A 26,381-nucleotide genomic window follows, 5' to 3' on the forward strand; every position below is an offset into this window, starting at 1 on the left:
CAAACACACACTCGCAAACACACACTCACAAACACACACTCGTAAACACACACTCGTAAACACACACTCTCAAACACACACTCTCAAACACACACTCGCAAACACACACTCGCACACACACACTCGCACACACACACTCTCAAACACACACACTCGCAAACACACACTCACAAACACATACTCTCAAACACACACTCGCAAACACACACTCACAAACACACACTCTCAAACACACACTCTCAAACACACACTCGCAAACACACACTCACAAACACACACTCACAAACACACACTCTCAAACACACACTCTCAAACACACACTCTCAAACACACACTCTCAAACACACACTCGCAAACACACACTCTCAAACACACACTCTCAAACACACACTCGCAAACACACACTCTCAAACACACACTCTCAAACACACACTCTCAAACACACTCGCAAACACACACTCTCAAACACACACTCTCAAACACACACTCTCAAACACACACTCACAAACACACACTCACAAACACACACTCTCAAACACACACTCTCAAACACACACTCTCAAACACACACTCTCAAACACACACTCGCAAACACACACTCTCAAACACACACTCTCAAACACACACTCGCACACACACACTCGCACACACACTCTCACAAACACACACTCACAAACACACACTCTCAAACACACACTCGCAAACACACACTCGCAAACACACACTCACAAAAACACACTCTCAAACACACACTCTCAAACACACACTCGCAAACACACACTCGCAAACACACACTCACAAACACACACTCTCAAACACACTCGCAAACACACACTCTCAAATACACACTCGCACACACACACTCTCAAACACACAATCTCAAACACACACTCTCAAACACACACTCTCAAACACACACTCGCAAACACACACTCGCAAACACACACTCTCAAACACACACTCGCAAACACACACTCTCAAACACACACTCTCAAACACACACTCGCAAACACACACTCGCAAACACACACTCGCAAACACACACTCGCAAACACACACTCTCAAACACACACTTTCAAACAAACGATCAGCAGCACTGTCCTGTGCCGCCTCCTCCTGGGATTCCTGGGGTTCCTGGGGTTCCTGGGGTTCCTGGGGGGGTTCCTGGGATTCCTGGGGTTCCTGGGGGGGGTTCCTGGGATTCCTGGGGTTCCTGGGGGGGGTTCCTGGGATTCCTGCTGTTCCTGGGATTCCTGGGATTCCTGGGGTTCCTGGGGTTCCCGGGGTTCCTGGGATTCCTGGGATTCCTGGGGTTCCTGGGGTTCCCGGGGTTCCTGGGGTTCCTGGGTTTCCTGTTACTGATGAGGTGTAGCCTGTGATTTCAGACCAAGTGTTAGCAGTCAAAGGTCACTAAAACACATTTCAAAACATAGTTGGTTAAAATCACATGACGCGCACCAGCTGACGTCATCGGGAAACACAGCAACCCGTTTTCACACTCTCTGGTAGCCATGGTAACCACATGGAAATACTAAGGGATAAACGCCATAACGTTCTGTACATTACTTTGGAAATACTGGACGACACAGCAAGACGAGGCGGAGACGAGTCCCTTTGCGGAGTTCATTTTATACCACAGTTGCCAAAGGAAACAATCCTAAAAGCACACGTTAAATCAGTAGAAATTAAACATTTTCTTTAATAATTTCGTTTTTATAGGAGAATTCATACTTATCTTTTAGTTGCTAGAGACGCGATCCAGTCGTTGGTTCGTTTAGTTCGATATTTACGGACGCGACCCAGTAGTTGGTTCTTTATGTTCCGTTGCCATGCTCAGTGGCAGCGTACTTAGCCCTTGCTTGCTGCTAGCTAGCCAACTAGCTAAAGTTACAGCTACACAGTCTGCAACCAGAATAACAGCAAGGTTTTGCATTGCGTTTGTTTAAGCTGTTTATCCTGCTTATACCACAGTTGTAAAGAAAACAATACTAAGCACAAATCTACTGGTATAAATATTTTTATTTTTATATCTAAATTCATACTTTCTCATCTTCTGGTTGGCAGAGCCTGTGGTCTAGCAGTAACGTCCCCAGTTCTTATACTCCTCTCCCCACCGGAGGCCAGAGTTCAATCCTCACTCCTTCATATCGTTTCTGCGTTTCTGTCGTCTCCCCACCGGAGGCCAGGGTTCAAACCACACTCTGTCATACCGTTTTCTGTCATCTCCCCCTCGATGACGACCTAAATAAAGTCAAACTGTATCTAATGGCGAAGGTGCATAAAGGCGTTCAGATATGACGTCATCAGGACATGAGGGCCGCCATCTTTATGCACCTTCGTCATTATGTGTGACCGTGCCCTGTGTCCCCGTCTCTCTCTCTCTCTCTCCTCTTCCCAGGACCATACCCGTGTTGTCAGCCCCATCATCGATGTCATCAGCCTGGATAACTTTGCCTACTTGGCAGCTTCAGCTGACTTGAGGGGAGGTCAGTACTCAGAACACAACCTCTAACCTGCGGGTACTATCCTCATAAACACAACCACGCACAGCAGCCACTTTCACTAGCCATCTCATAACGTTTATCTCTCTCTCTCTCTTTCTCTCAGGGTTTGACTGGAGTTTACACTTTAAATGGGAACAGATTCCCATCGAACAGAAGATGTCCAGGAATGATCCTACTCTGCCTATCAGGTAACTACAGTAGTTATATTGTGGTGGTCCCCACTCTGCCTATCAGGTAACTACCGTAGTTATATTGTGGTGGTCCCCACTCTGCCCATCAGGTAACTACAGTAGTTATATTGTGGTGGTCCCCACTCTGCCCATCAGGTAACTACAGTAGTTATATTGAGGTGGTCCCCACTCTGCCCATCAGGTAACTACAGTAGTTATATTGTGGTGGTCCCCACTCTGCCTATCAGGTAACTACCGTAGTTATATTGTGGTGGTCCCCACTCTGCATATCAGGCAACTACAGTAGTTATATTGGGGTGGTCCCCACTCTGCCTATCAGGTAACTACCGTAGTTATATTGTGGTGGTCCCCACTCTGCCCATCAGGTAACTACAGTAGTTATATTGGGGTGGTCCCCACTCTGCCTATCAGGTAACTACAGTAGTTATATTGTGGTGGTCCCCACTCTGCCTATCAGGTAACTACAGTAGTTATATTGTGTTGGTCCCCACTCTGCCCATCAGGTAACTACAGTAGTTATATTGTGGTGGTCCCCACTCTGCCCATCAGGTAACTACAGTAGTTATATTGTGGTGGTCCCCACTCTGCCTATCAGGTAACTACAGTAGTTATATTGGGGTGGTCCCCACTCTGCCTATCAGGTAACTACAGTAGTTATATTGTGGTGGTCCCCACTCTGCCTATCAGGTAACTACAGTAGTTATATTGGGGTGGTCCCCACTCTGCCTATCAGGTAACTACAGTAGTTATATTGTGGTGGTCCCCACTCTGCCTATCAGGTAACTACAGTAGTTATATTGGGGTGGTCCCCACTCTGCCTAGCAGGTAGCTACAGTAGTTATGTTGGGGTGGTCCCCACTCTGCCTATCAGGTAACTACAGTAGTTAGTTATATTGTGGTGGTCCCCACTCTGCCTATCAGGTAACTACAGTAGTTATATTGTGGTGGTCCCCACTCTGCCCAGCAGGTAACTGCAGTAGTTATATTGTGGTGGTCCCCACTCTGCCTAACAGGTAACTACAGTAGTTATATTGTGGTGGTCCCCACTCTGCCTAGCAGGTAACTACAGTAGTTAGTCATATTGTGGTGGTCCCCACTCTGCCTAGCAGGTAACTACAGTAGTTATATTGTGGTGGTCCCCACTCTGCCCATCAGGTAACTACAGTAGTTATATTGTGGTGGTCCCCACTCTGCCCATCAGGTAACTACAGTAGTTATATTGTGGTGGTCCCCACTCTGCCTATCAGGTAACTACAGTAGTTAGTTATATTGGGGTGGTCCCCACTCTGCCTAGCAGGTAACTACAGTAGTTATATTGTGGTGGTCTCCACTCTGCCCATCAGGTAACTACAGTAGTTATATTGGGGTGGTCCCCATTCTGCCTATCAGGTAACTACAGTAGTTATATTGGGGTGGTCCCCACTCTGCCTATCAGGTAACTACAGTAGTTATATTGGGGTGGTCCCCACTCTGCCTATCAGGTAACTACAGTAGTTATATTGGGGTGGTCCCCACTCTGCCTATCAGGTAACTACAGTAGTTATATTGTGGTGGTCCCCACTCTATCAGGTAACTACAGTAGTTATATTGTGGTGGTCCCCACTCTGCCTTTCAGGTAACTACAGTAGTTATATTGGGGTGGTCCCCACTCTGCCTATCAGGTAACTACAGTAGTTATATTGTGGTGGTCCCCACTCTATCAGGTAGCTACAGTAGTTATATTGGGGTGGTCCCCACTCTGCCTATCAGGTAACTACAGTAGTTATATTGTGGTGGTCCCCACTCTGCCTATCAGGTAACTACAGTAGTTATATTGTGGTGGTCCCCACTCTATCAGGTAACTACAGTAGTTATATTGGGGTGGTCCCCACTCTGCCTATCAGGTAACTACAGTAGTTATATTGTGGTGGTCCCCACTCTGCCTATCAGGTAACTACAGTAGTTATATTGTGGTGGTCCCCACTCTGCCTTTCAGGTAACTACAGTAGTTATATTGGGGTGGTCCCCACTCTGCCTATCAGGTAACTACAGTAGTTATATTGGGGTGGTCCCCACTCTGCCTATCAGGTAACTACAGTAGTTATATTGGGGTGGTCCCCACTCTGCCTATCAGGTAACTACAGTAGTTATATTGTGGTGGTCCCCACTCTGCCTATCAGGTAACTACAGTAGTTATATTGTGGTGGTCCCCACTCTGCCTAGCAGGTAACTACAGTAGTTATATTGTGGTGGTCCCCACTCTATCAGGTAGCTACAGTAGTTATATTGAGGTGGTCCCCACTCTGCCTATTAGGTAACTACAGTAGTTATATTGTGGTGGTCCCCACTCTGCCTAGCAGGTAAATACAGTAGTTATATTGTGGTGGTCCCCACTCTGCCCATCAGGTAACTACAGTAGTTATATTGAGGTGGTCCCCACTCTGCCAAGCAGGTAGCTACAGTAGTTATATTGTGGCGGTCTCCACTCTGCCTATCAGGTAACTACAGTAGTTATATTGGGGTGGTCCCCACTCTGCCTATCAGGTAACTACAGTAGTTATATTGGGGTGGTCCCCACTCTGCCTATCAGGTAACTACAGTAGTTATATTGGGGTGGTCCCCACTCTGCCTATCAGGTAACTACAGTAGTTATATTGTGGTGGTCCCCACTCTATCAGGTAACTACAGTAGTTATATTGTGGTGGTCCCCACTCTGCCTTTCAGGTAACTACAGTAGTTATATTGGGGTGGTCCCCACTCTGCCTATCAGGTAACTACAGTAGTTATATTGTGGTGGTCCCCACTCTATCAGGTAGCTACAGTAGTTATATTGGGGTGGTCCCCACTCTGCCTATCAGGTAACTACAGTAGTTATATTGTGGTGGTCCCCACTCTGCCTATCAGGTAACTACAGTAGTTATATTGTGGTGGTCCCCACTCTGCCTCTCAGGTAACTACAGTAGTTATATTGTGGTGGTCCCCACTCTGCCCATCAGGTAACTACAGTAGTTATATTGAGGTGGTCCCCACTCTGCCTAGCAGTTAACTACAGTAGTTAGTTATATTGTGGTGGTCCCCACTCTGCCTATCAGGTAACTACAGTAGTTATATTGTGGTGGTCCCCACTCTGCCTAGCAGGTAACTACAGTAGTTATATTGTGGTGGTCCCCACTCTGCCTAGCAGGTAACTACAGTAGTTATATTGTGGTGGTCCCCACTCTATCAGGTAGCTACAGTAGTTATATTGAGGTGGTCCCCACTCTGCCCATCAGGTAACTACAGTAGTTATATTGTGGTGGTCCCCACTCTGCCTATCAGGTAACTACAGTAGTTATATTGTGGTGGTCCCCACTCTGCCTAGCAGGTAACTACAGTAGTTATATTGTGGTGGTCCCCACTCTATCAGGTAGCTACAGTAGTTATATTGAGGTGGTCCCCACTCTGCCTCTCAGGTAACTACAGTAGTTATATTGTGGTGGTCCCCACTCTGCCCATCAGGTAACTACAGTAGTTATATTGAGGTGGTCCCCACTCTGCCTAGCAGTTAACTACAGTAGTTAGTTATATTGTGGTGGTCCCCACTCTGCCTATCAGGTAACTACAGTAGTTATATTGTGGTGGTCCCCACTCTGCCTAGCAGGTAACTACAGTAGTTATATTGTGGTGGTCCCCACTCTGCCTAGCAGGTAACTACAGTAGTTATATTGTGGTGGTCCCCACTCTATCAGGTAGCTACAGTAGTTATATTGAGGTGGTCCCCACTCTGCCCATCAGGTAACTACAGTAGTTATATTGAGGTGGTCCCCACTCTGCCTAGCAGGTAGCTACAGTAGTTATATTGTGGTGGTCCCCACTCTATCAGGTAGCTACAGTAGTTATATTGAGGTGGTCCCCACTCTGCCTATCAGGTAACTACAGTAGTTATATTGTGGTGGTCCCCACTCTGCCTAGCAGGTAACTACAGTAGTTATATTGTGGTGGTCCCCACTCTATCAGGTAGCTACAGTAGTTATATTGAGGTGGTCCCCACTCTGCCCATCAGGTAACTACAGTAGTTATATTGAGGTGGTCCCCACTCTGCCTAGCAGGTAGCTACAGTAGTTATATTCTGGCGGTCTCCACTCTGCCCATCAGGTAACTACAGTAGTTAGTTATATTGGGGTGGTCCCCACTCTGCCCATCAAGTAACTACAGTAGTTATATTGGGGTGGTCCCCATTCTGCCTATCAGGTAACTACAGTAGTTATATTGTGGTGGTCTCCACTCTGCCTATCAGGTAACTACAGTAGTTATATTGTGGTGGTCCCCACTCTGCCTATCAGGTAACTACAGTAGTTATATTGTGGTGGTCCCCACTCTGCCTATCAGGTAACTACAGTAGTTATATTGTGGTGGTCCCCACTCTGGCAATCAGGTAACTACAGTAGTTATATTGTGGTGGTCCCCACTCTGCCTAGCAGGTAACTACAGTAGTTATATTGGGGTGGTCCCCACTCTGCCTATCAGGTAACTACAGTAGTTATATTGAGGTGGTCTCCACTCTGCCTAGCAGGTAGCTACAGTAGTTATATTGTGGCGGTCTCCACTCTGCCCATCAGGTAACTACAGTAGTTAGTTATATTGGGGTGGTCCCCACTCTGCCCATCAGGTAACTACAGTAGTTAGTTATATTGGGGTGGTCCCCATTCTGCCTATCAGGTAACTACAGTAGTTATAATGTGGTGGTCTCCACTCTGCCTATCAGGTAACTACAGTAGTTATATTGTGGTGGTCCCCACTCTACAGTAGTTATATTGTGGTGGTCCCCACTCTGCCTATCAGGTAACTACAGTAGTTATATTGTGGTGGTCCCCACTCTGCCTAGCAGGTAACTACAGTAGTTATATTGGGGTGGTCCCCACTCTGCCTATCAGGTAACTACAGTAGTTATATTGAGGTGGTCCCCACTCTGCCTATCAGGTAACTACAGTAGTTATATTGTGGTGGTCCCCACTCTGCCTTTCAGGTAACTACAGTAGTTATATTGTGGTGGTCCCCACTCTGCCTTTCAGGTAACTACAGTAGTTATATTGTGGTGGTCCCCACTCTGCCTTTCAGGTAACTACAGTAGTTATATTGAGGTGGTCCCCACTCTGCCTATCAGGTAACTACAGTAGTTATATTGTGGCGGTCTCCACTCTGCCCATCAGGTAACTACAGTAGTTAGTTATATTGGGGTGGTCCCCACTCTGCCCATCAGGTAACTACAGTAGTTAGTTATATTGGGGTGGTCCCCATTCTGCCTATCAGGTAACTACAGTAGTTATAATGTGGTGGTCTCCACTCTGCCTATCAGGTAACTACAGTAGTTGTATTGTGGTGGTCCCCACTCTACAGTAGTTATATTGTGGTGGTCCCCACTCTGCCTATCAGGTAACTACAGTAGTTATATTGTGGTGGTCCCCACTCTGCCTATCAGGTAACTACAGTAGTTATATTGTGGTGGTCCCCACTCTGCCTATCAGGTAACTACAGTAGTTATATTGTGGTGGTCCCCACTCTGCCTATCAGGTAACTACAGTAGTTATATTGTGGTGGTCCCCACTCTATCAGGTAGCTACAGTAGTTATATTGAGGTGGTCCCCACTCTGCCTCTCAGGTAACTACAGTAGTTATATTGTGGTGGTCCCCACTCTGCCCATCAGGTAACTACAGTAGTTATATTGAGGTGGTCCCCACTCTGCCTAGCAGGTAACTACAGTAGTTATATTGTGGTGGTCCCCACTCTGCCTAGCAGGTAACTACAGTAGTTATATTGTGGTAATCCCCAAACTGCCCATCAGGTAACTACAGTAGTTATACTGAGGTGGTCCCCACTCTGCCTAGCAGGTAACTACAGTAGTTATATTGTGGTGGTCCCCACTCTGCCTAGCAGGTAACTACAGTAGTTATATTGTGGTGGTCCCCACTCTATCAGGTAGCTACAGTAGTTATATTGAGGTGGTCCCCACTCTGCCTATCAGGTAACTACAGTAGTTATATTGTGGTGGTCCCCACTCTGCCTAGCAGGTAACTACAGTAGTTATATTGAGGTGGTCCCCACTCTGCCTAACAGGTAGCTACAGTAGTTATATTGTGGCAGTCTCCACTCTGCCCATCAGGTAACTACAGTAGTTAGTTATATTGGGGTGGTCCCCATTCTGCCTATCAGGTAACTACAGTAGTTATATTGTGGTGGTCTCCACTCTGCCTATCAGGTAACTACAGTAGTTATATTGTGGTGGTCCCCACTCTGCCTATCAGGTAACTACAGTAGTTATATTGTGGTGGTCCCCACTCTGCCTATCAGGTAACTACAGTAGTTATAATGTGGTGGTCCCCACTCTGCCTAGCAGGTAACTACAGTAGTTATATTGGGGTGGTCCCCACTCTGCCTATCAGGTAACTACAGTAGTTATATTGAGGTGGTCCCCACTCTGCCTAACAGGTAGCTACAGTAGTTATATTGTGGCGGTCTCCACTCTGCCCATCAGGTAACTACAGTAGTTAGTTATATTGGGGTGGTCCCCACTCTGCCCATCAGGTAACTACAGTAGTTAGTTATATTGGGGTGGTCCCCACTCTGCCCATCAGGTAACTACAGTAGTTATAATGTGGTGGTCCCCACTCTGCCTATCAGGTAACTACAGTAGTTATATTGTGGTGGTCCCCACTCTGCCTATCAGGTAACTACAGTAGCTATAATGTGGTGGTCCCCACTCTGCCTAGCAGGTAACTACAGTAGTTATATTGGGGTGGTCCCCACTCTGCCTATCAGGTAACTACAGTAGTTATATTGAGGTGGTCCCCACTCTGCCTAGCAGGTAGCTACAGTAGTTATATTGTGGCGGTCTCCACTCTGCCCATCAGGTAACTACAGTAGTTAGTTATATTGGGGTGGTCCCCACTCTGCCCATCAGGTAACTACAGTAGTTAGTTATATTGGGGTGGTCCCCACTCTGCCCATCAGGTAACTATAGTAGTTATATTGAGGTGGTCCCCACTCTGCCTATCAGGTAACTACAGTAGTTATATTGTGGTGGTCCCCACTCTGCCTTTCAGGTAACTACAGTAGTTATATTGTGGTGGTCCCCACTCTGCCTTTCAGGTAACTACAGTAGTTATATTGAGGTGGTCCCCACTCTGCCTATCAGGTAACTACAGTAGTTATATTTTGGTGGTCCCCACTCTGCCTTTCAGGTAACTACAGTAGTTATATTGAGGTGGTCCCCACTCTGCCTATCAGGTAACTACAGTAGTTATATTGTGGTGGTCCCCACTCTATCAGGTAGCTACAGTAGTTATATTGAGGTGGTCCCCACTCTGCCTATCAGGTAACTACAGTAGTTATATTGTGGTGGTCCCCACTCTGCCCATCAGGTAACTACAGTAGTTATATTGGGGTGGTCCCCACTCTGCCTAGCAGGTAACTACAGTAGTTATATTGTGGTGGTCCCCACTCTGCCTATCAGGTAACTACAGTAGTTATATTGTGGTGGTCCCCACTCTGCCCATCAGGTAACTACAGTAGTTATATTGGGGTGGTCCCCACTCTGCCTAGCAGGTAACTACAGTAGTTATATTGAGGTGGTCCCCACTCTGCCTAGCAGGTAGCTACAGTAGTTATATTGTGGCAGTCTCCACTCTGCCCATCAGGTAACTACAGTAGTTAGTTATATTGGGGTGGTCCCCATTCTGCCTATCAGGTAACTACAGTAGTTATATTGTGGTGGTCTCCACTCTGCCTATCAGGTAACTACAGTAGTTATATTGTGGTGGTCCCCACTCTGCCTATCAGGTAACTACAGTAGTTATATTGTGGTGGTCCCCACTCTGCCTATCAGGTAACTACAGTAGTTATAATGTGGTGGTCCCCACTCTGCCTAGCAGGTAACTACAGTAGTTATATTGGGGTGGTCCCCACTCTGCCTATCAGGTAACTACAGTAGTTATATTGAGGTGGTCCCCACTCTGCCTAACAGGTAGCTACAGTAGTTATATTGTGGCGGTCTCCACTCTGCCCATCAGGTAACTACAGTAGTTAGTTATATTGGGGTGGTCCCCACTCTGCCCATCAGGTAACTACAGTAGTTAGTTATATTGGGGTGGTCCCCACTCTGCCCATCAGGTAACTACAGTAGTTATAATGTGGTGGTCCCCACTCTGCCTATCAGGTAACTACAGTAGTTATATTGTGGTGGTCCCCACTCTGCCTATCAGGTAACTACAGTAGTTATAATGTGGTGGTCCCCACTCTGCCTAGCAGGTAACTACAGTAGTTATATTGGGGTGGTCCCCACTCTGCCTATCAGGTAACTACAGTAGTTATATTGAGGTGGTCCCCACTCTGCCTAGCAGGTAGCTACAGTAGTTATATTGTGGCGGTCTCCACTCTGCCCATCAGGTAACTACAGTAGTTAGTTATATTGGGGTGGTCCCCACTCTGCCCATCAGGTAACTACAGTAGTTAGTTATATTGGGGTGGTCCCCACTCTGCCCATCAGGTAACTACAGTAGTTATATTGAGGTGGTCCCCACTCTGCCTATCAGGTAACTACAGTAGTTATATTGTGGTGGTCCCCACTCTGCCTTTCAGGTAACTACAGTAGTTATATTGTGGTGGTCCCCACTCTGCCTTTCAGGTAACTACAGTAGTTATATTGAGGTGGTCCCCACTCTGCCTATCAGGTAACTACAGTAGTTATATTGTGGTGGTCCCCACTCTGCCTTTCAGGTAACTACAGTAGTTATATTGAGGTGGTCCCCACTCTGCCTATCAGGTAACTACAGTAGTTATATTGTGGTGGTCCCCACTCTATCAGGTAGCTACAGTAGTTATATTGAGGTGGTCCCCACTCTGCCTCTCAGGTAACTACAGTAGTTATATTGTGGTAGTCCCCACTCTGCCCATCAGGTAACTACAGTAGTTATATTGAGGTGGTCCCCACTCTGCCTAGCAGGTAACTACAGTAGTTATATTGTGGTGGTCCCCACTCTGCCTAGCAGGTAACTACAGTAGTTATATTGTGGTGGTCCCCACTCTGCCCATCAGGTAACTACAGTAGTTATATTGAGGTGGTCCCCACTCTGCCTAGCAGGTAACTACAGTAGTTATATTGTGGTGGTCCCCACTCTGCCTAGCAGGTAACTACAGTAGTTATATTGGGGTGGTCCCCACTCTGCCTAGCAGGTAACTACAGTAGTTATATTGGGGTGGTCCCCACTCTGCCTATCAGGTAACTACAGTAGTTATATTGTGGTGGTCCCCACTCTGCCTATCAGGTAACTACAGTAGTTATATTGTGGTTGTCCCCACTCTGCCCATCAGGTAACTACAGTAGTTATATTGGGGTGGTCCCCACTCTGCCTAGCAGGTAACTACAGTAGTTATATTGTGGTGGTCCCCACTCTGCCTATCAGGTAACTACAGTAGTTATATTGTGGTGGTCCCCACTCTGCCCATCAGGTAACTACAGTAGTTATATTGGGGTGGTCCCCACTCTGCCTAGCAGGTAACTACAGTAGTTATATTGTGGTGGTCCCCACTCTGCCTATCAGGTAACTACAGTAGTTATATTGTGGTGGTCCCCACTCTGCCTAGCAGGTAACTACAGTAGTAGTAGTTACTTCCTCCTCTGTCTCTCCTGTATGGGCCAGTAAAATGTCTTAGAATTACAAAGTGATATATGGCATTTAACAGACACTTCTTTCCGTGGAGACTGACACTCGTGCGTGCGTACCATCAACTCCTGTGTTCCAATGGCACGTTGTGTTAGCTGATCCAAGTTTATCATTTTAAAAAGCTAATTGATCATTAGAAAACCCTTTTTTGCAGTTATATTAGCACAGCTGAAAACTATTGTTCTGATTAAAGAAGCAATAAAACTGGCCTTCTTTAGACTAGTTGAGTATCTGGAGCATCAGCATTTGTGGGTTCGATTACAGGCTCAAAATGACTAGAAACAAAGTACTTTCTTCTCAAACTCGTCAGTCTATTCTTGTTCTGAGAAATTAAGGCTATTCCATGTGAGAGATTGCCAAGAAACTGAAGATCTGGTACAACTCTGTGTACTACTCTCTTCACAGAACAGGGCAAACTGGCTTTAACCAGAATAGAAAGAGGAGTGGGAGGCCCCGGTGCACAACTGAGCAAGAGGACAAGTACATTAGTGTCTAGTTTGAGAAACAGATGCCTCACAAGTCCTCAACTGGCAGCTTCATTAAATAGTACCGACAAAACACCAGTCTCAACATCAACAGTGAAGAGGCGACTCCAGGAAGCTGGCCTTCTAAGCAGAGCTGCAAAGAAACGGCCATATCTCAGACTGGCCAATAAAAATAAAAGATTAAGATGGGCAAAAGAACAAAGACACTGAAGAGAGGAACTCTGCCTCGAAGGCCAGCATCCCGGAGTCGCCTCTTCTAAAACTGAATGCATTCAACCAAAATGTGTCTTCCACATTTAACCCTTGCCCTCTGAATCAGAGAGGTGCGTTAATAATTGATGTCATCAGCGCCCCGGAAGCAGTTGTTATTGGGGGTTAACTACCTTGCTCAAGGGCAGAAAGGCAGATTTTTCCACCTTGCTCTGGGATTCGACTTTTTGGTTACTGGCCTAACGCTTTTAACCCCAACATGGTGGTAATGAATAACATTTGATGAAAAGGGGGGGGGGGGGGCGTCTGATCCTTTATGAAAACCTGATGTTCCTATTGTGTGTCTGAATGTCTGTCCTCTGTGTTCTCTGCTATAGAACTCCAGTGATTGCAGGTGGGATCTTTGTGATGGACAAGAGCTGGTTCAACCACCTGGGGCAATACGACACTCACATGGACATCTGGGGAGGAGAGAACTTTGGTGAGATCACTGAGTGTGTTTGACTTTGTTTAATTCACTGAGATTATCTCTGTCCCATCTGATTAGATATTTAGAGAGAGAAAAAGATTATCTCTGTCCTATCTGATTAGATATCTAGAGAGAGAAAAAGATTATCTCTGTCCTATCTGATTAGATATCTAGAGAGAGAAAAAGATTATCTCTGTCCTTTCTGATTAGATATCTAGAGAGAGAAAAGAATATCTCTGTCCAGATGTACCTTCATCTAATTTTAGAGGTGACAGCACTGTGAGATACTGACAGAGAGACATACGGACGGACGGACGGACGGACGGACAGACAGACAGAAAGTCTGGTATATACACTATGTTACAGTAGGACTAGGGTTGTTACGGTGACCATATTACTGCCACACCGGCGGTCACGAGTCATGAAGGCAGTCAAATTCCACGTGACCATTTAGTCACGGTAACTAGTCTTCTCCAAGCTCTGATGCTGCTGATGGTCATTAGTAACCTACTAAACTTGCTAACTTGCTAACACTCTATTGTCCCTCTAAACACTTCATGAGAGCCCATGAGCTCATGTTACACAACATTTCTATAGGCGATGCAATTGCGTGAGAAAACAAAGTGATGGCCTCTATTAAAAAGAGGAGGATCCCATCAGCTTTCTATAGGCTAGGCCTACTATATTTATTTTCTCAACTTTCCTAATATTAAGCACATTGCTTATATTTACAACAGGAGTATAGCCTATCTGGCTGGCATGAAAATAAACCACGGGGGAAAAATATCCTCCATTAGCTATTTAAGTGCATAGATGACATGTATTTTTTCCTCTTTTGAATGAAATCCAAACTAATTTCACACATATATTATTTGGTATATTTGTAAAGACAATTACTTTTTAAAACATTTTAATTGGATGCTGGTGGTTGTATTAATTTGGGATCTATCACAACTGTCCCAGAGTTTGGAATATTTATTTCTCGCACAGAAGGAGAAGTTGACCAATAGAATAGGTCAACTTTTGTACTATGGGGGATAGTAGTTTGACATAAGGCTAGTGTTTTTGCTGTTTGTTAGGCCTACCTATCTTGTTGGCTGACGAAATGTGGACGCGCGCAGTTGCGTCCCTGATGTGTCTGTCTTCATTCACTTTTTAGCTTTAACTTCTTAGCTGAAATACATGTGAGAAGGACCGGAGCGCATGACGGGCATTGGCTAATAAGAATTGAGATAGCACGGCAACCGAGACAAGGGAATTATAATGATTATATTCAGCCCAAGGACACAAAGGTCACTTTGGCTGCAAAAAGGCATGGATTTTTTTTCAGGGGCCATTATGGTCACACAAGGGGGATGCTGCCGGGACATTTTAGGCTTGGTGTGAGAATATTATCAAGTGCTTGTCAAATTGTGAAAATGAGAGACTGATGAAGTGTGTACAGCTTGCACGTGCCCTTTCATGTTACTTTTTTTTCAAATCATATTTGAAATCAACACAGAATAGCCACATCTGTTCACTACCTTGAAATAATTTGGAGAAAAAATCCTTTCTATTTTATTCAGCTTTGTTCAATTGTATTCTTCATACTATCAAATAATACCCACAGCCATATGGCATAGCCAGATCAGGACCTAACAGAAGGACACCTCAGAGTATGTTATGCTGTTCTCTTCTGAAATAGACTACATTTTCTTCATATCATGTTTCTTTAAACCCTGTTTAAAATAAATAATGGATTTATTGTGATGGTGTAGGCTATATTATATGGATTTATTAGACTTTTTTTTAAATGGCTTGTAGGCCTTGTGTGTGGAAGCCAGGAGATGCTAAATGTGTTTATGTTAATTAACGGTCAATTATCGTGAAAACCGACCAGTTATTTGCTTGACAACCACCGGCTGATGATAATAATGTCAAAACCGCCACAGCCCTAAGTAGGACCTCAGAGATATCAACGCAGACCTGGGTTTTGGCTTCAAAAACGATCTTAATTTGACCAGACCTATGCTGACAGTAACACAATCTAACCACATCAGGATTAAAATGGCAGATTATCATGCCCTTTATTTGAAAGTAAATTCTATAATTTGCATTCTGAAATTATCTGTTGGAGCTTGTCTGGTGGCTAGATGAACAAGGTGTCTGGACAGTAGAGTCTTCCAACAGAACTAGTTGTCTGATCTGCCCTCATTAGCAGAGTTCGCCGTGCACTTCATCTGGTACACATCAATCAAAACAAGAAGCTAGGGATGTTAACGGTCTCTCTCTCTCTCTCTCTCTCTCTCTGTATAATCTCCTATAAATATAACACATATCCTGTCTGTGGTCTCTCTCTCTCTGTATAATCTCCTATAAATATAACACATATCCTGTCTGTGTCTGTCTGTCCTTGTGTCACTCTTCAGAGCTGTCGTTCAGAGTGTGGATGTGTGTGTGTTCTTGTTGACACATATATTAAATATAAACAATGTGTGTGTCTACGTGTGTGTGTGTGTGTGTGTGCACCGAGTGTGTATGTGTGTGTGTGTGTGTGCACCGAGTGTGTATGTGTGTGTCTACGTGTGTGTGTGTATAATCTCCTACATATTGAATATACAGTGCATTCGGAAAGTATTCAGACCCCTTGACTTTTTCCACATTTTGTTACGTTTCAGCCTTATTCTAAAATTGATTCAATTGTTTTTCCCCTCATCAATTTACACACAATACCCCATAATGACATCACAATACCCCATAATGACATCACAATACCCATAATAACTAAGCAAAAAAAGGTTTTAGAAATGATCACATTTACATAAGTATTCAGACCCTTTACTCAGTACTTTGTTGAAGCACCTTTGACAGCGATTACAGCTTTGAGTCTTCTTGGGTATGATGCTACAAGCTTGGCACACCTGTATTTGGGGAGTTTCTCCCATTCTTCTCTGCAGATCCAATCAAGCTCTGTCAGGTTGGATGGGGAGCGTCGCTGCACAGTTATTTTCAGGTCTCTCCAGAGATGTTAGATCAGGTTCAAGTCCGGGCTTTGGCTGGGCCATTCAAAGACATTCAGAGACTTGTCCTGAAGCCACTCCTGCGTTGTCTTGGCTGTGTGCTTAGTTGTCTTGTTGGAAGGTGAACCTTCGCCCCAGTCTGAGGTCCTGAGCACCCTGGAGCAGGTTTTCATCAAGGATCCCTCTGTACTTTGCTCTGTTCATCTTTCCCTCAATCCTGACTAGTCTCCCAGTCCCTGCTGCTGAAGAACATTCCCACAGCATGATGCTGCCACCACCATGCTTCACTGTAGGGATGGTGCCAGGTTTCCTCCAGATGCTTGGCATTCAGGCCAGAGAATCTTGTTTGTCATGGTCTGAAAGTCCTTTAGGTGCCGTTTGGCAAACTCCAAGCGGGCTGTTATGAACCTTTAATTGAGAAGTGGCTTCCGTCTGGCCGTTCTCTACCATAAAGGCCTGATTTGTGGAGCGCTGCAGAGATGGTTGTCCTTCAGAGGAACTCTGGAGCTCTGTCAGAGTGACCAAGGCCCTTCTCTTCAGATTGCTCAGTTTGGCCGGGCGTGAAGCTCTAGGAAGAGTCTTAGTGGTTCCAAACTTCTTCCATTTAAGAATGATGGAGGCCTCTGTGTTCTTGGGGACCTTCAATGCTGTAGACATGTTTTGGTACCTTTCCCCAGATCTGTGCCTTGACACAATCCTGTCTCGGAACTCTATGGACAATTCCTTCGACCTCATGGCTTGGTTTTTGCTCTGATATACACTGTGGGACCTTTTATATAGACCGGTGTGTGTGCCTTTCCAAATCATATCCAATCAATTGAATTTACCACAGGTGGACTCCAATCAAGTTGTAGAAACATCTCAAGGATGATCAATGGAAACAGGATACACCTGAGCTCAATTTTGAGTCTCATAGCAAAGGGTCTGAATACTTATGTAAATAAGGTATTTCTGTTTTTATTTTTTATAAATTTGCAAACATTTCTAAAGACCTGTTTTCGCTTTGTCATTTTGGGGTATTGTGATGTCATTATGGGGTATTGTGATGCCATTATGGGGTATTGTGATGTCATTATGAGGTATTGTGATGTCATTATGGGGTATTGTGATGTCATTATGGGGTATTGTGATGCCATTATTGTCACGTCCTGACCATAGTAAGTTGTTATTTTCTATGGTAGAGTAGGTCAGGGCGTGACAGGAGGTGTTTGTCCGTTTTTGTATTTCTATGTTTAGTTTCTAGTTTTGTATTTCTATGTTGGTTTTGTTTGGTCTGATCTCCAATTAGAGGCAGCCGGTTGTCGTTGTCTCTAATTGGAGGTCATATTTAAGTTGATGTTTGTCCCACTTGTTTTTTGTGGGTGATTATATTTTGTGGGTAGTGTTTGTTCCTCCTGCATCACGGTTTGTTGTTTTGTCCTTCAGTTTATTTTGGTATTTTATTAAGTTTCACAGTTTAATAAATATGTGGAACGAAACAGACGCTGCATTTTGGTCCGATCATTCAAAGAGCCGTGACAATTATGGGGTATTGTGATGTCATTATGGGGTATTGTGATGTCATTATGGGGTATTGTGATGTCATTATGGGGTATTGTGATGTCATTATGGGGTATCGTGTGTAGATTGAGGAGGAAAACATTTATTTAATCCATTTTAGAGTACGGCTGTAACGTAACAAAAGGGAAGTGGTCTGAATACTTTCCGATTGCGCTGTACATACTGTGTCCCTCCCTCCTCAGAGCTGTCCTTCAGGGTGTGGATGTGTGGTGGGAGCCTGGAGATTCTGCCCTGCAGCAGGGTGGGACACGTCTTCAGGAAACGCCACCCCTACGACTTCCCAGAGGGCAATGCTCTCACATACATCAAGTGAGTGGCTGGGCTACGCTCTGTTATGAACTTTTCAGAGTCCAGACAGAGCAGCCCTTTTCAAATCTCTCCTCAGGGACCCCGAGCCGTTCTCAAATCTCTCCTCGGGGACCCCGAGCCGTTCCTCTGTACTGTACTGTCTACCTTCTTCTGTACTGTAGCGTCTACCTTCCTCTGTACTGTCTACCTTCCTCTGTACTGTCTACCTTCTTCTGTACTGTCTACCTTCCTCTGTACTGTCTACCTTCCTCTGTACTGTCTACCTTCCTCTGTACTGTCTACCTTCCTCTGTATTGTCTACCTTCCTCTGTACTGTCTACCTTCCTCTGTACTGTCTACCTTCCTTTGTACTGTCTACCTTCTTCTGTACTGTACTGTCTACCTTCCTCTGTATTGTCTACCTTCCTCTATACTGTCTACCTTCCTCTGTACACATACCTGACCAGGTGTGTGTGTGTGTGTGTGTTTGGGTGTGTGTGTGTGTGTGTGTGTGTGTTTGGGTGTGTGTGTGTGTGTGTGTGTGTGTTTTGGGTGTGTGTGTGTGTGTGTGTGTGTGTGTGTGTGTGTGTGTGTGTGTTGTCAGGAACACGCGTCGAGCAGCGGAGGTGTGGATGGACGAGTATAAACAGTACTACTACTCAGCCAGGCCCTCGGCCCAGGGCAAGGCCTTTGGCAGCATCGCAGAGCGCCTGGCTCTGAGACGCAAACTGAACTGCAAGTCCTTCCGTTGGTATATGGAGAACGTTTACCCTGAACTAAGGTGAGAGGAGAGAGTCTCTCTCTACTGGCTAACCAGACAGTCTCTACTGGCTAACCAGACAGTCTCTACTAGCTAACCAGACAGTCTCTACTGGCTAACCAGACAGTCTCTCTCTACTGGCTAACCAGACAGTCTCTACTGGCTAACCAGACAGTCTCTCTCTACTGCCTAACCAGACAGTCTCTACTGGCTAACCAGACAGTCTCTCTCTACTGGCTAACCAGACAGTCTCTACTGGCTAACCAGACAGTCTCTCTCTACTGCCTAACCAGACAGTACTCTACTGGCTAACCCAGACAGTCCTCTCTCTACTGCTAACCAGACAGTCCTCTACTGACTAACCAGACAGTCTCTCTCTACTGGCTAACCAGACAGTCTCTCTCTACTGGCTAACCAGACAGTCTCTCTCTACTGGCTAACCAGACAGTCTCTACTGGCTAACCAGACAGTCTCTCTCTACTGGCTAACCAGACAGTCTCTACTGACTAACCAGACAGTCTCTCTCTACTGGCTAACCAGACAGTCTCTCTCTACTGGCTAACCAGACAGTCTCTCTCTACTGGCTAACCAGACAGTCTCTACTGGCTAACCAGACAGTCTCTCTCTACTGGCTAACCAGACAGTCTCTACTGGCTAACCAGACAGTCTCTCTCTACTGCCTAACCAGACAGTCTCTACTGGCTAACCAGACAGTCTCTACTGGCTAACCAGACAGTCTCTCTCTACTGCTAACCAGACAGTCTCTCCTCTACTGGCTAACCAGACAGTCTCTCTCTACTGGCTAACCAGACAGTCTCTCTCTACTGGCTAACCAGACAGTCTCTCTCTACTGGCTAACCAGACAGTCTCTCTCTACTGGCTAACCAGACAGTCTCTCTCTACTGGCTAACCAGACAGTCTCTACTGGCTAACCAGACAGTCTCTCTCTACTGGCTAACCAGACAGTCTCTACTGGCTAACCAGACAGTCTCTCTCTACTGGCTAACCAGACAGTCTCTCTCTACTGGCTAACCAGACAGTCTCTCTCTACTGGCTAACCAGACAGTCTCTCTCTACTGACCAACCAGACAGTCTCTCTCTACTGGCTAACCAGACAGTCTCTCTCTACTGGCTAACCAGACAGTCTCTCTCCACAACATCTAGGAAACACAACATCTAGGAAACACAACATCTAGGAAACATAGCATCTTGTGTTGGTGTTGGGAGGAGGGCAGGTGTTACCCCCCTCCCAACACCTGCCCCCCTCCCCAACACCTGCCCCCCTCCCCCAACACCTGCTCCCAACACCTGCCCCCCTCCCAACACCTGCCCCCCTCCCAAAACCTGTCCCTTCCCAACACCTGCCCCCCTCCCAACACCTGTCCCTTCCCAACACCTGCCCCCCTCCCACACCTGCCCCCCTCCCCAACACCTGCCCCCCTTCCCAACACCTGCCCCCCTCCCCAACACCTGCCCCCCTCCCCAACACCTGCCCCCCCTCCCCAACACCTGCTCCCAACACCTGCCCCCCTCCCAACACCTGCCCCCCTCCCAACACCTGTCCCTTCCCAACACCTGCCCCCCTCCCAACACCTGTCCCTTCCCAACACCTGCCCCCCTCCCACACCTGCCCCCCTCCCACACCTGCCCCCCTCCCCAACACCTGCCCCCCTCCCCAACATCTCTATAATTATCAGTTTCATCAGTATACTCATCGCCCTCCCTCACTATGCTGTCAGCTAGGGTAACTTATTTCAAGGACAGATTAGAAATACCTTATCATATTTACCTATATTATTAAATATACACTGCTCCTAAAAAATAAAGGGAACACTTAAACGACACATCCTAGATCTGAATGAAAGAAATAATCTTATATAATACTTTTTTCTTTACATAGTTGAATGTGCTGACAACAAAATCACACAAAAATAAATCAATGGAAATCCAATTTATCAACCCATGGAGGTCTGGATTTGGAGTCACACTCAAAATGAAAGTGGAAAACCACACTACAGGCTGATCCAACTTTGATGTAATGTCCTTAAAACAAGTCAAAATGAGGCTCAGTAGTGTGTGTGGCCTCCACGTGCCTGTATGACCTCCCTAAGACGCCTGGGCATGCTCCTGATGGATCTCCTCCCAGACCTGGACTAAAGCATCCGCCAACTCCTGGACAGTCTGTGGTGCAATGTGGCATTGGTGGATGGAGCGAGACATGATGTCCCAGATGTGCTCAATTGGATTCAGGTCTGGGGAACGGGCGGGCCAGTCCATAGCATCAATGCCTTCCTCTTGCAGGAACTGCTGACACACTCCAGCCACATGAGGTCTAGCATTGTCTTGCATTAGGAGGAACCCAGGGCCAACCGCACCAGCATATGGTCTCACAAGGGGTCTGAGGATCTCATCTCGGTACCTAATGGCAGTCAGGCTACCTCTGGCGAGCACATGGAGGGATGTGCGGCCCCCCAAAGAAATGCCACCCCACACCATGACTGACCCACCGCCAAACCGATCATGCTGGAGGATGTTGCAGGCAGCAGAACGTTCTCCACGGCGTCTCCAGACTCTGTCACGTCTGTCACATGTGCTCAGTGTGAACCTGCTTTCATCTGTGAAGAGCACAGGGCGCCAGTGGCGAATTTGCCAATCTTGGTCTTCTCTGGCAAATGCCAAACGTCCTGCACGGTGTTGGGCTGTAAGCACAACCCCCACCTGTGGACGTCGGGCCCTCATACCACCGTCATGGAGTCTGTTTCTGACCGTTTGAGCAGACACATGCACATTTGTGGCCTGCTGGAGGTCATTTTGCAGGGCTCTGGCAGTGCTCCTCCTGCTCCTCCTTGCACAAAGGCGGAGGTAGCGGTCCTGCTGCTGTGTTGTTGCCCTCCTACGGCCTCCTCCACGTCTCCTGATGTACTGGCCTATCTCCTGGTAGCGCCTCCATGCTCTGGACACTACGCTGACAGACACAGCAAACCTTCTTGCCACAGCTCGCATTGATGTGCCATCCTGGATGAGCTGCACTACCTGAGCCACTTGTGTGGGTTGTAGACTCCGTCTCATGCTACCACTAGAGTGAAAGCACCGCCAGCATTCAAAAGTGACCAAAATATCAGCCAGGAAGCATAGGAACTGAGAAGTGGTCTGTGGTCACCACCTGCAGAAACACTCCTTTATTGGGGGTGTCTTGCTAATTGCCTATAATTTCCACCTATTGTCTATTCCATTTGCACAACAGCATGTGAAATTTATTGTCAATCAGTGTTGCTTCCTAAGTGGACAGTTTGATTTCACAGAAGTGTGATTGACTTGGAGTTACATTGTGTTGTTTAAGTGTTCCCTTAATTTTTTTGAGCAGTGTACCTTATCTTATTTACCTATATTATTAAATACCTTATCATATCTTATTTACCTATATTATTAAATACCTTATCTATTAAGTGGACTCACCTGTGTTCTACGGGGACACTTTATTGTCTCACCTGGATAACAACTCAACAACTCTGTGTTACGCTGTCCAGTAATCCACCGTACTTCCAGTCCTATCACCTCATTCAGATCATCAACACGATGTGATTAACACCATGTATTCTACCATGACACTTGTTGTTGTTGTTCTGTTGTTTCCCCGGCAACAGATCTATGGACTAGATGCAGAAGCGTTAACGCGGCCCATCTCTTCTATAATATCTTCCTCTTTCCTCTCTCTGTTTCTCTGTTCACTTTCAAGTGTTATTCATCAATACATTTGGAATTATAATCACCCAAGTAAAACTATTAAAACAGTAACATTTATTCAGCAATAAAATCATAAAGTTGTTTCTCTCTCTCTCTCTCTCTCTCCCTCCCTCCCTCTCTCTCTCTATCTCTCTCCCTCCCTCCCTCCCTCTCTCTCTCTCTCTATCTATCTCTCCCTCTCTATCTCTCTCTCCTTCTGTCTCTTCCTCCCTCCCTCCCTCCCTCCCTCCCTTTCTCTTTCTCTCTCTCTCTCTCTCTCTCTATCTCTCTCTCTCTACTTCTCTCTATCTCTCCCTGACCCTCTCCCCCCAGAATCCCAGAGCAGGATGCAGTGTCCAGTGTGTTGAGGCAGGGAGGACTGTGTCTGGAGAGCCTTGGTTCAGACAGCCTGGGTCTGGCAGAGTGTAGAGGCTCTGGAGCGATGAGGCCACAGTCACAGGTCAGTACCATCACCCACCACTAGGGACAGGTCAGTACCACCACCCACCACTAGGGACAGGTCAGTACCATCACCCACCACTAGGGACAGGTCAGTACCACCACCCACCACTAGGGACAGGTCAGTACCATCACCCGCCACTAGGGACAGGTCAGTACCACCACCCACCACTAGGGACAGGTCAGTACCACCACCCACCACTAGGGACAGGTCAGTACCATCCCCCACCACTAGGGACAGGTCAGTACCATCACCCACCACTAGAGACAGGTCAGTACCATCACCCACCACTAGGGACAGGTCAGTACCATCCCCCACCACTAGAGACAGGTCAGTACCATCACCCACCACTAGGGACAGGTCAGTACCATCACCCACCACTAGAGACAGGTCAGTACCATCACCCACCACTAGGGACAGGTCAGTACCATCACCCACCACTAGGGACAGGTCAGTACCATCACCCACCACTAGGGACAGGTCAGTACCATCACCCACCACTAGGGACAGGTCAGTACCATCACCCACCACTAGGGACAGGTCAGTACCATCACCCACCACTAGGGACAGGTCAGTACCACCACCCACCACTAGGGACAGGTCAGTACCATCACCCACCACTAGAGACAGCTGTTTTTCCCTTTGTAGTTTGTAATGGTTTGCAAGCCCTGCCACATCCGACGAGCGTTAGAGCCGGTGTAGTATGATTCGATCTTAGTCCTGTATTGACACTTGTTTGTGTAAATTTTTGTTTGATGGTTCGTCGGAGGGCCTAGCGGGATTTCTTATAAGCTTCCGGGTTAGAGTCCCACACCTTGAATGCGGGAGCTCTACCCTTTAGCTCAGTGCGAATGTTGCCTGTAATCCATGGCTTCTGGTTGGGGTATGTACGTACGGTCACTGTGGGGACGACGTCCTCGATGCACTTATTGATGAAGCCAGTGGCTGATGTGGTGTACTCCTTAATGCCATCGGAAGAATCCCGGAACATATTCCAGTCTTTGCTAGTAAAACATTCCTGCCTTACCTGTGGCTCAGTTGGTAGAGCATGGTGTTTGCAAAGCCAGCATGGTGTGTGCAACGCCAGGGTTGTGGGTTTGATTCCCATGGGGGACCAGTACAAAAAAAATGCATGAAATGAAAAATGAAATGTATGTAGTCGCTCTGGATAAGAGCATCTGCTAAATGACTAAAATGTAGTTTAGCATCTGCTTCATCTGACCACCTTTTTATTGATCGAGTCACTGGTGCTTCCTGCTTTAATTTTTGCTTGTAAGCTGGAATCAGGAGGATAGAGTTATGGTCAGATTTGCCAAATGGAGGGCGAGGGAGAGCTTTGTACACGTCTCTGTGTGTGGAGTAAAGGTGGTCCAGAGTTTTTTTCTTCCTCTGGTTGCACATTTAACATACTGATAGAAATGTGGTAAAAGGGATTTAAGTTTCCCTGCATTAAAGTCCCCGGCCACTAGGAGCCACACCTCTGGATGAGCATTTTCCTGTTTACTTATCAAATCAAATCAAATCAAATTTATTTATATAGCCCTTCGTATATCAGCTGAAATCTCAAAGTGCTGTACAGAAACCCAGCCTAAAACCCCAAACAGCAAGCAATGCATGTGAAAGAAGCACGGTGGCTAGGAAAAACTCCCTAGGAAAAACTCCCTAGAAAGGCCAAAAACCTAGGAAGAAACCTAGAGAGGAACCAGGCTATGAGGGGTGGCCAGTACTCTTCTGGCTGTGCCGGGTGGATATTATAACAGAACATGGTCAAGATGTTAAAATGTTCATAAATGACCAGCATGGTCAAATAATAATAATCATAGTAGTTGTCGAGGGTGCAACAAGCACGTCCGGTGAACAGGTCAGGGTTCCGTAGCCGCAGGCAGAACAGTGGGAACTGGAGCAGCAGCATGGACAGGTGGACTGGGGACAGCAAGGAGTCATCATGCCAGGTAGTCCCGAGGCATGGTCCTAGGGCTCAGGTCCTCCGAGAGAAAGAAAGAAAGAGAGAAAGAGAGAATTAGAGAGAGCATATTTAAATTCACACAGGACACCGGATAAGACAAGAGAATACTCCATGTGTAACAGACTGACCCTAGCCCCCCGACACATAAACTACTGCAGCATAAATACTGGAGGCTGAGACAGGAGGGATCAGAAGACACTGTGGCCCCATCCGATGATACCCCCGGACAGGGGGTATCATCGGTATACATCGGTATACAGCTCATTGAGTCCTGTCTTAGTACCAGCGTCAGTCTGTGGTGGAATGTAGACAGCTACGAAAAATACAGATGAAAACTCTCTAGGCAGATAGTGTGGTCTACAGCTTATCATGAGATACTCTACCTCAGGCGAGCAAAACCTCGAGACTTCCTTAGATATTGTGCACCAGCTGTTGTTTACAAATATACGTACACAGACCGTCACCCCTTGTCTTACCAGACGCCGCTGTTCTATCCTGCCGGTACAGCGTACAACCAGCCAGCTGTATGTTGATAGTGTCGTTGTTCAGCCACGAATCCGTGAAGCATAAGATGTTACAGTTTTGAATGTCCCGTTGGTAGTTTAATCTTCCGCGTAGGTCATCTATTTTATTCTCCAATGATTGCACGTTAGCTAGTAGAACGGAAGGAAGTGGGGGTTTATTCCATCGCCTACGAATTCTCAGAAGGCAGTCCAACCTCTATCCCCTATTCTCCGTCGTCTCTTCACGGAAATTACGTGAAGAGCTGTATGTATTGGGTAATATAATAGCTTTGCTCAGGGCCCTAATGCTGGGATGCATTGTTATGTGTGTTGATGTCTGTCCAAGAAAACTACCAAGCCCATATCGCTCTCTCTCTCTCTCTTTCTCTTTCTCTCTCTCTCTGCCTCTCTCTCTCTCTCTCTCTCTCTCTCTCTCTCTCTCTCTCTCTCTCTCTCTCTCTCTCTCTGCCTCTCTCTCTCTCTCGCTCTCTCAGAGATGGCAGCTGGTGGAGCCTCTCCTACGCCAGCAGGACCTGTGTCTCGCCATCACAGGTTTTACTGCCGGGTCAAAGGTCAAGATGGAAC

The 26,381-nt window shown here is 46.5% G+C and overlaps 1 protein-coding gene across 1 annotated transcript; it reads left to right on the top strand.

Annotated features, from left to right (window-relative positions):
• Positions 1–2,398: 2,398 nt before the first annotated feature.
• LOC115181901 (polypeptide N-acetylgalactosaminyltransferase 16) lies at positions 2,399–26,381 on the top strand (the record flags this gene model as incomplete). The annotated part of the gene is given in 7 exon segments (XM_029743591.1): positions 2,399–2,486; positions 2,608–2,692; positions 13,446–13,549; positions 18,279–18,405; positions 18,989–19,165; positions 23,201–23,327; positions 26,291–26,381. Coding segments are annotated over 7 exon segments (799 nt in total), but the record flags the coding sequence as incomplete, so codon positions are not given.

Source organism: Salmo trutta, unplaced genomic scaffold, assembly GCF_901001165.1.
Source record: "Salmo trutta unplaced genomic scaffold, fSalTru1.1, whole genome shotgun sequence".
Taxonomy (NCBI): Eukaryota; Metazoa; Chordata; class Actinopteri; order Salmoniformes; family Salmonidae; genus Salmo; species Salmo trutta.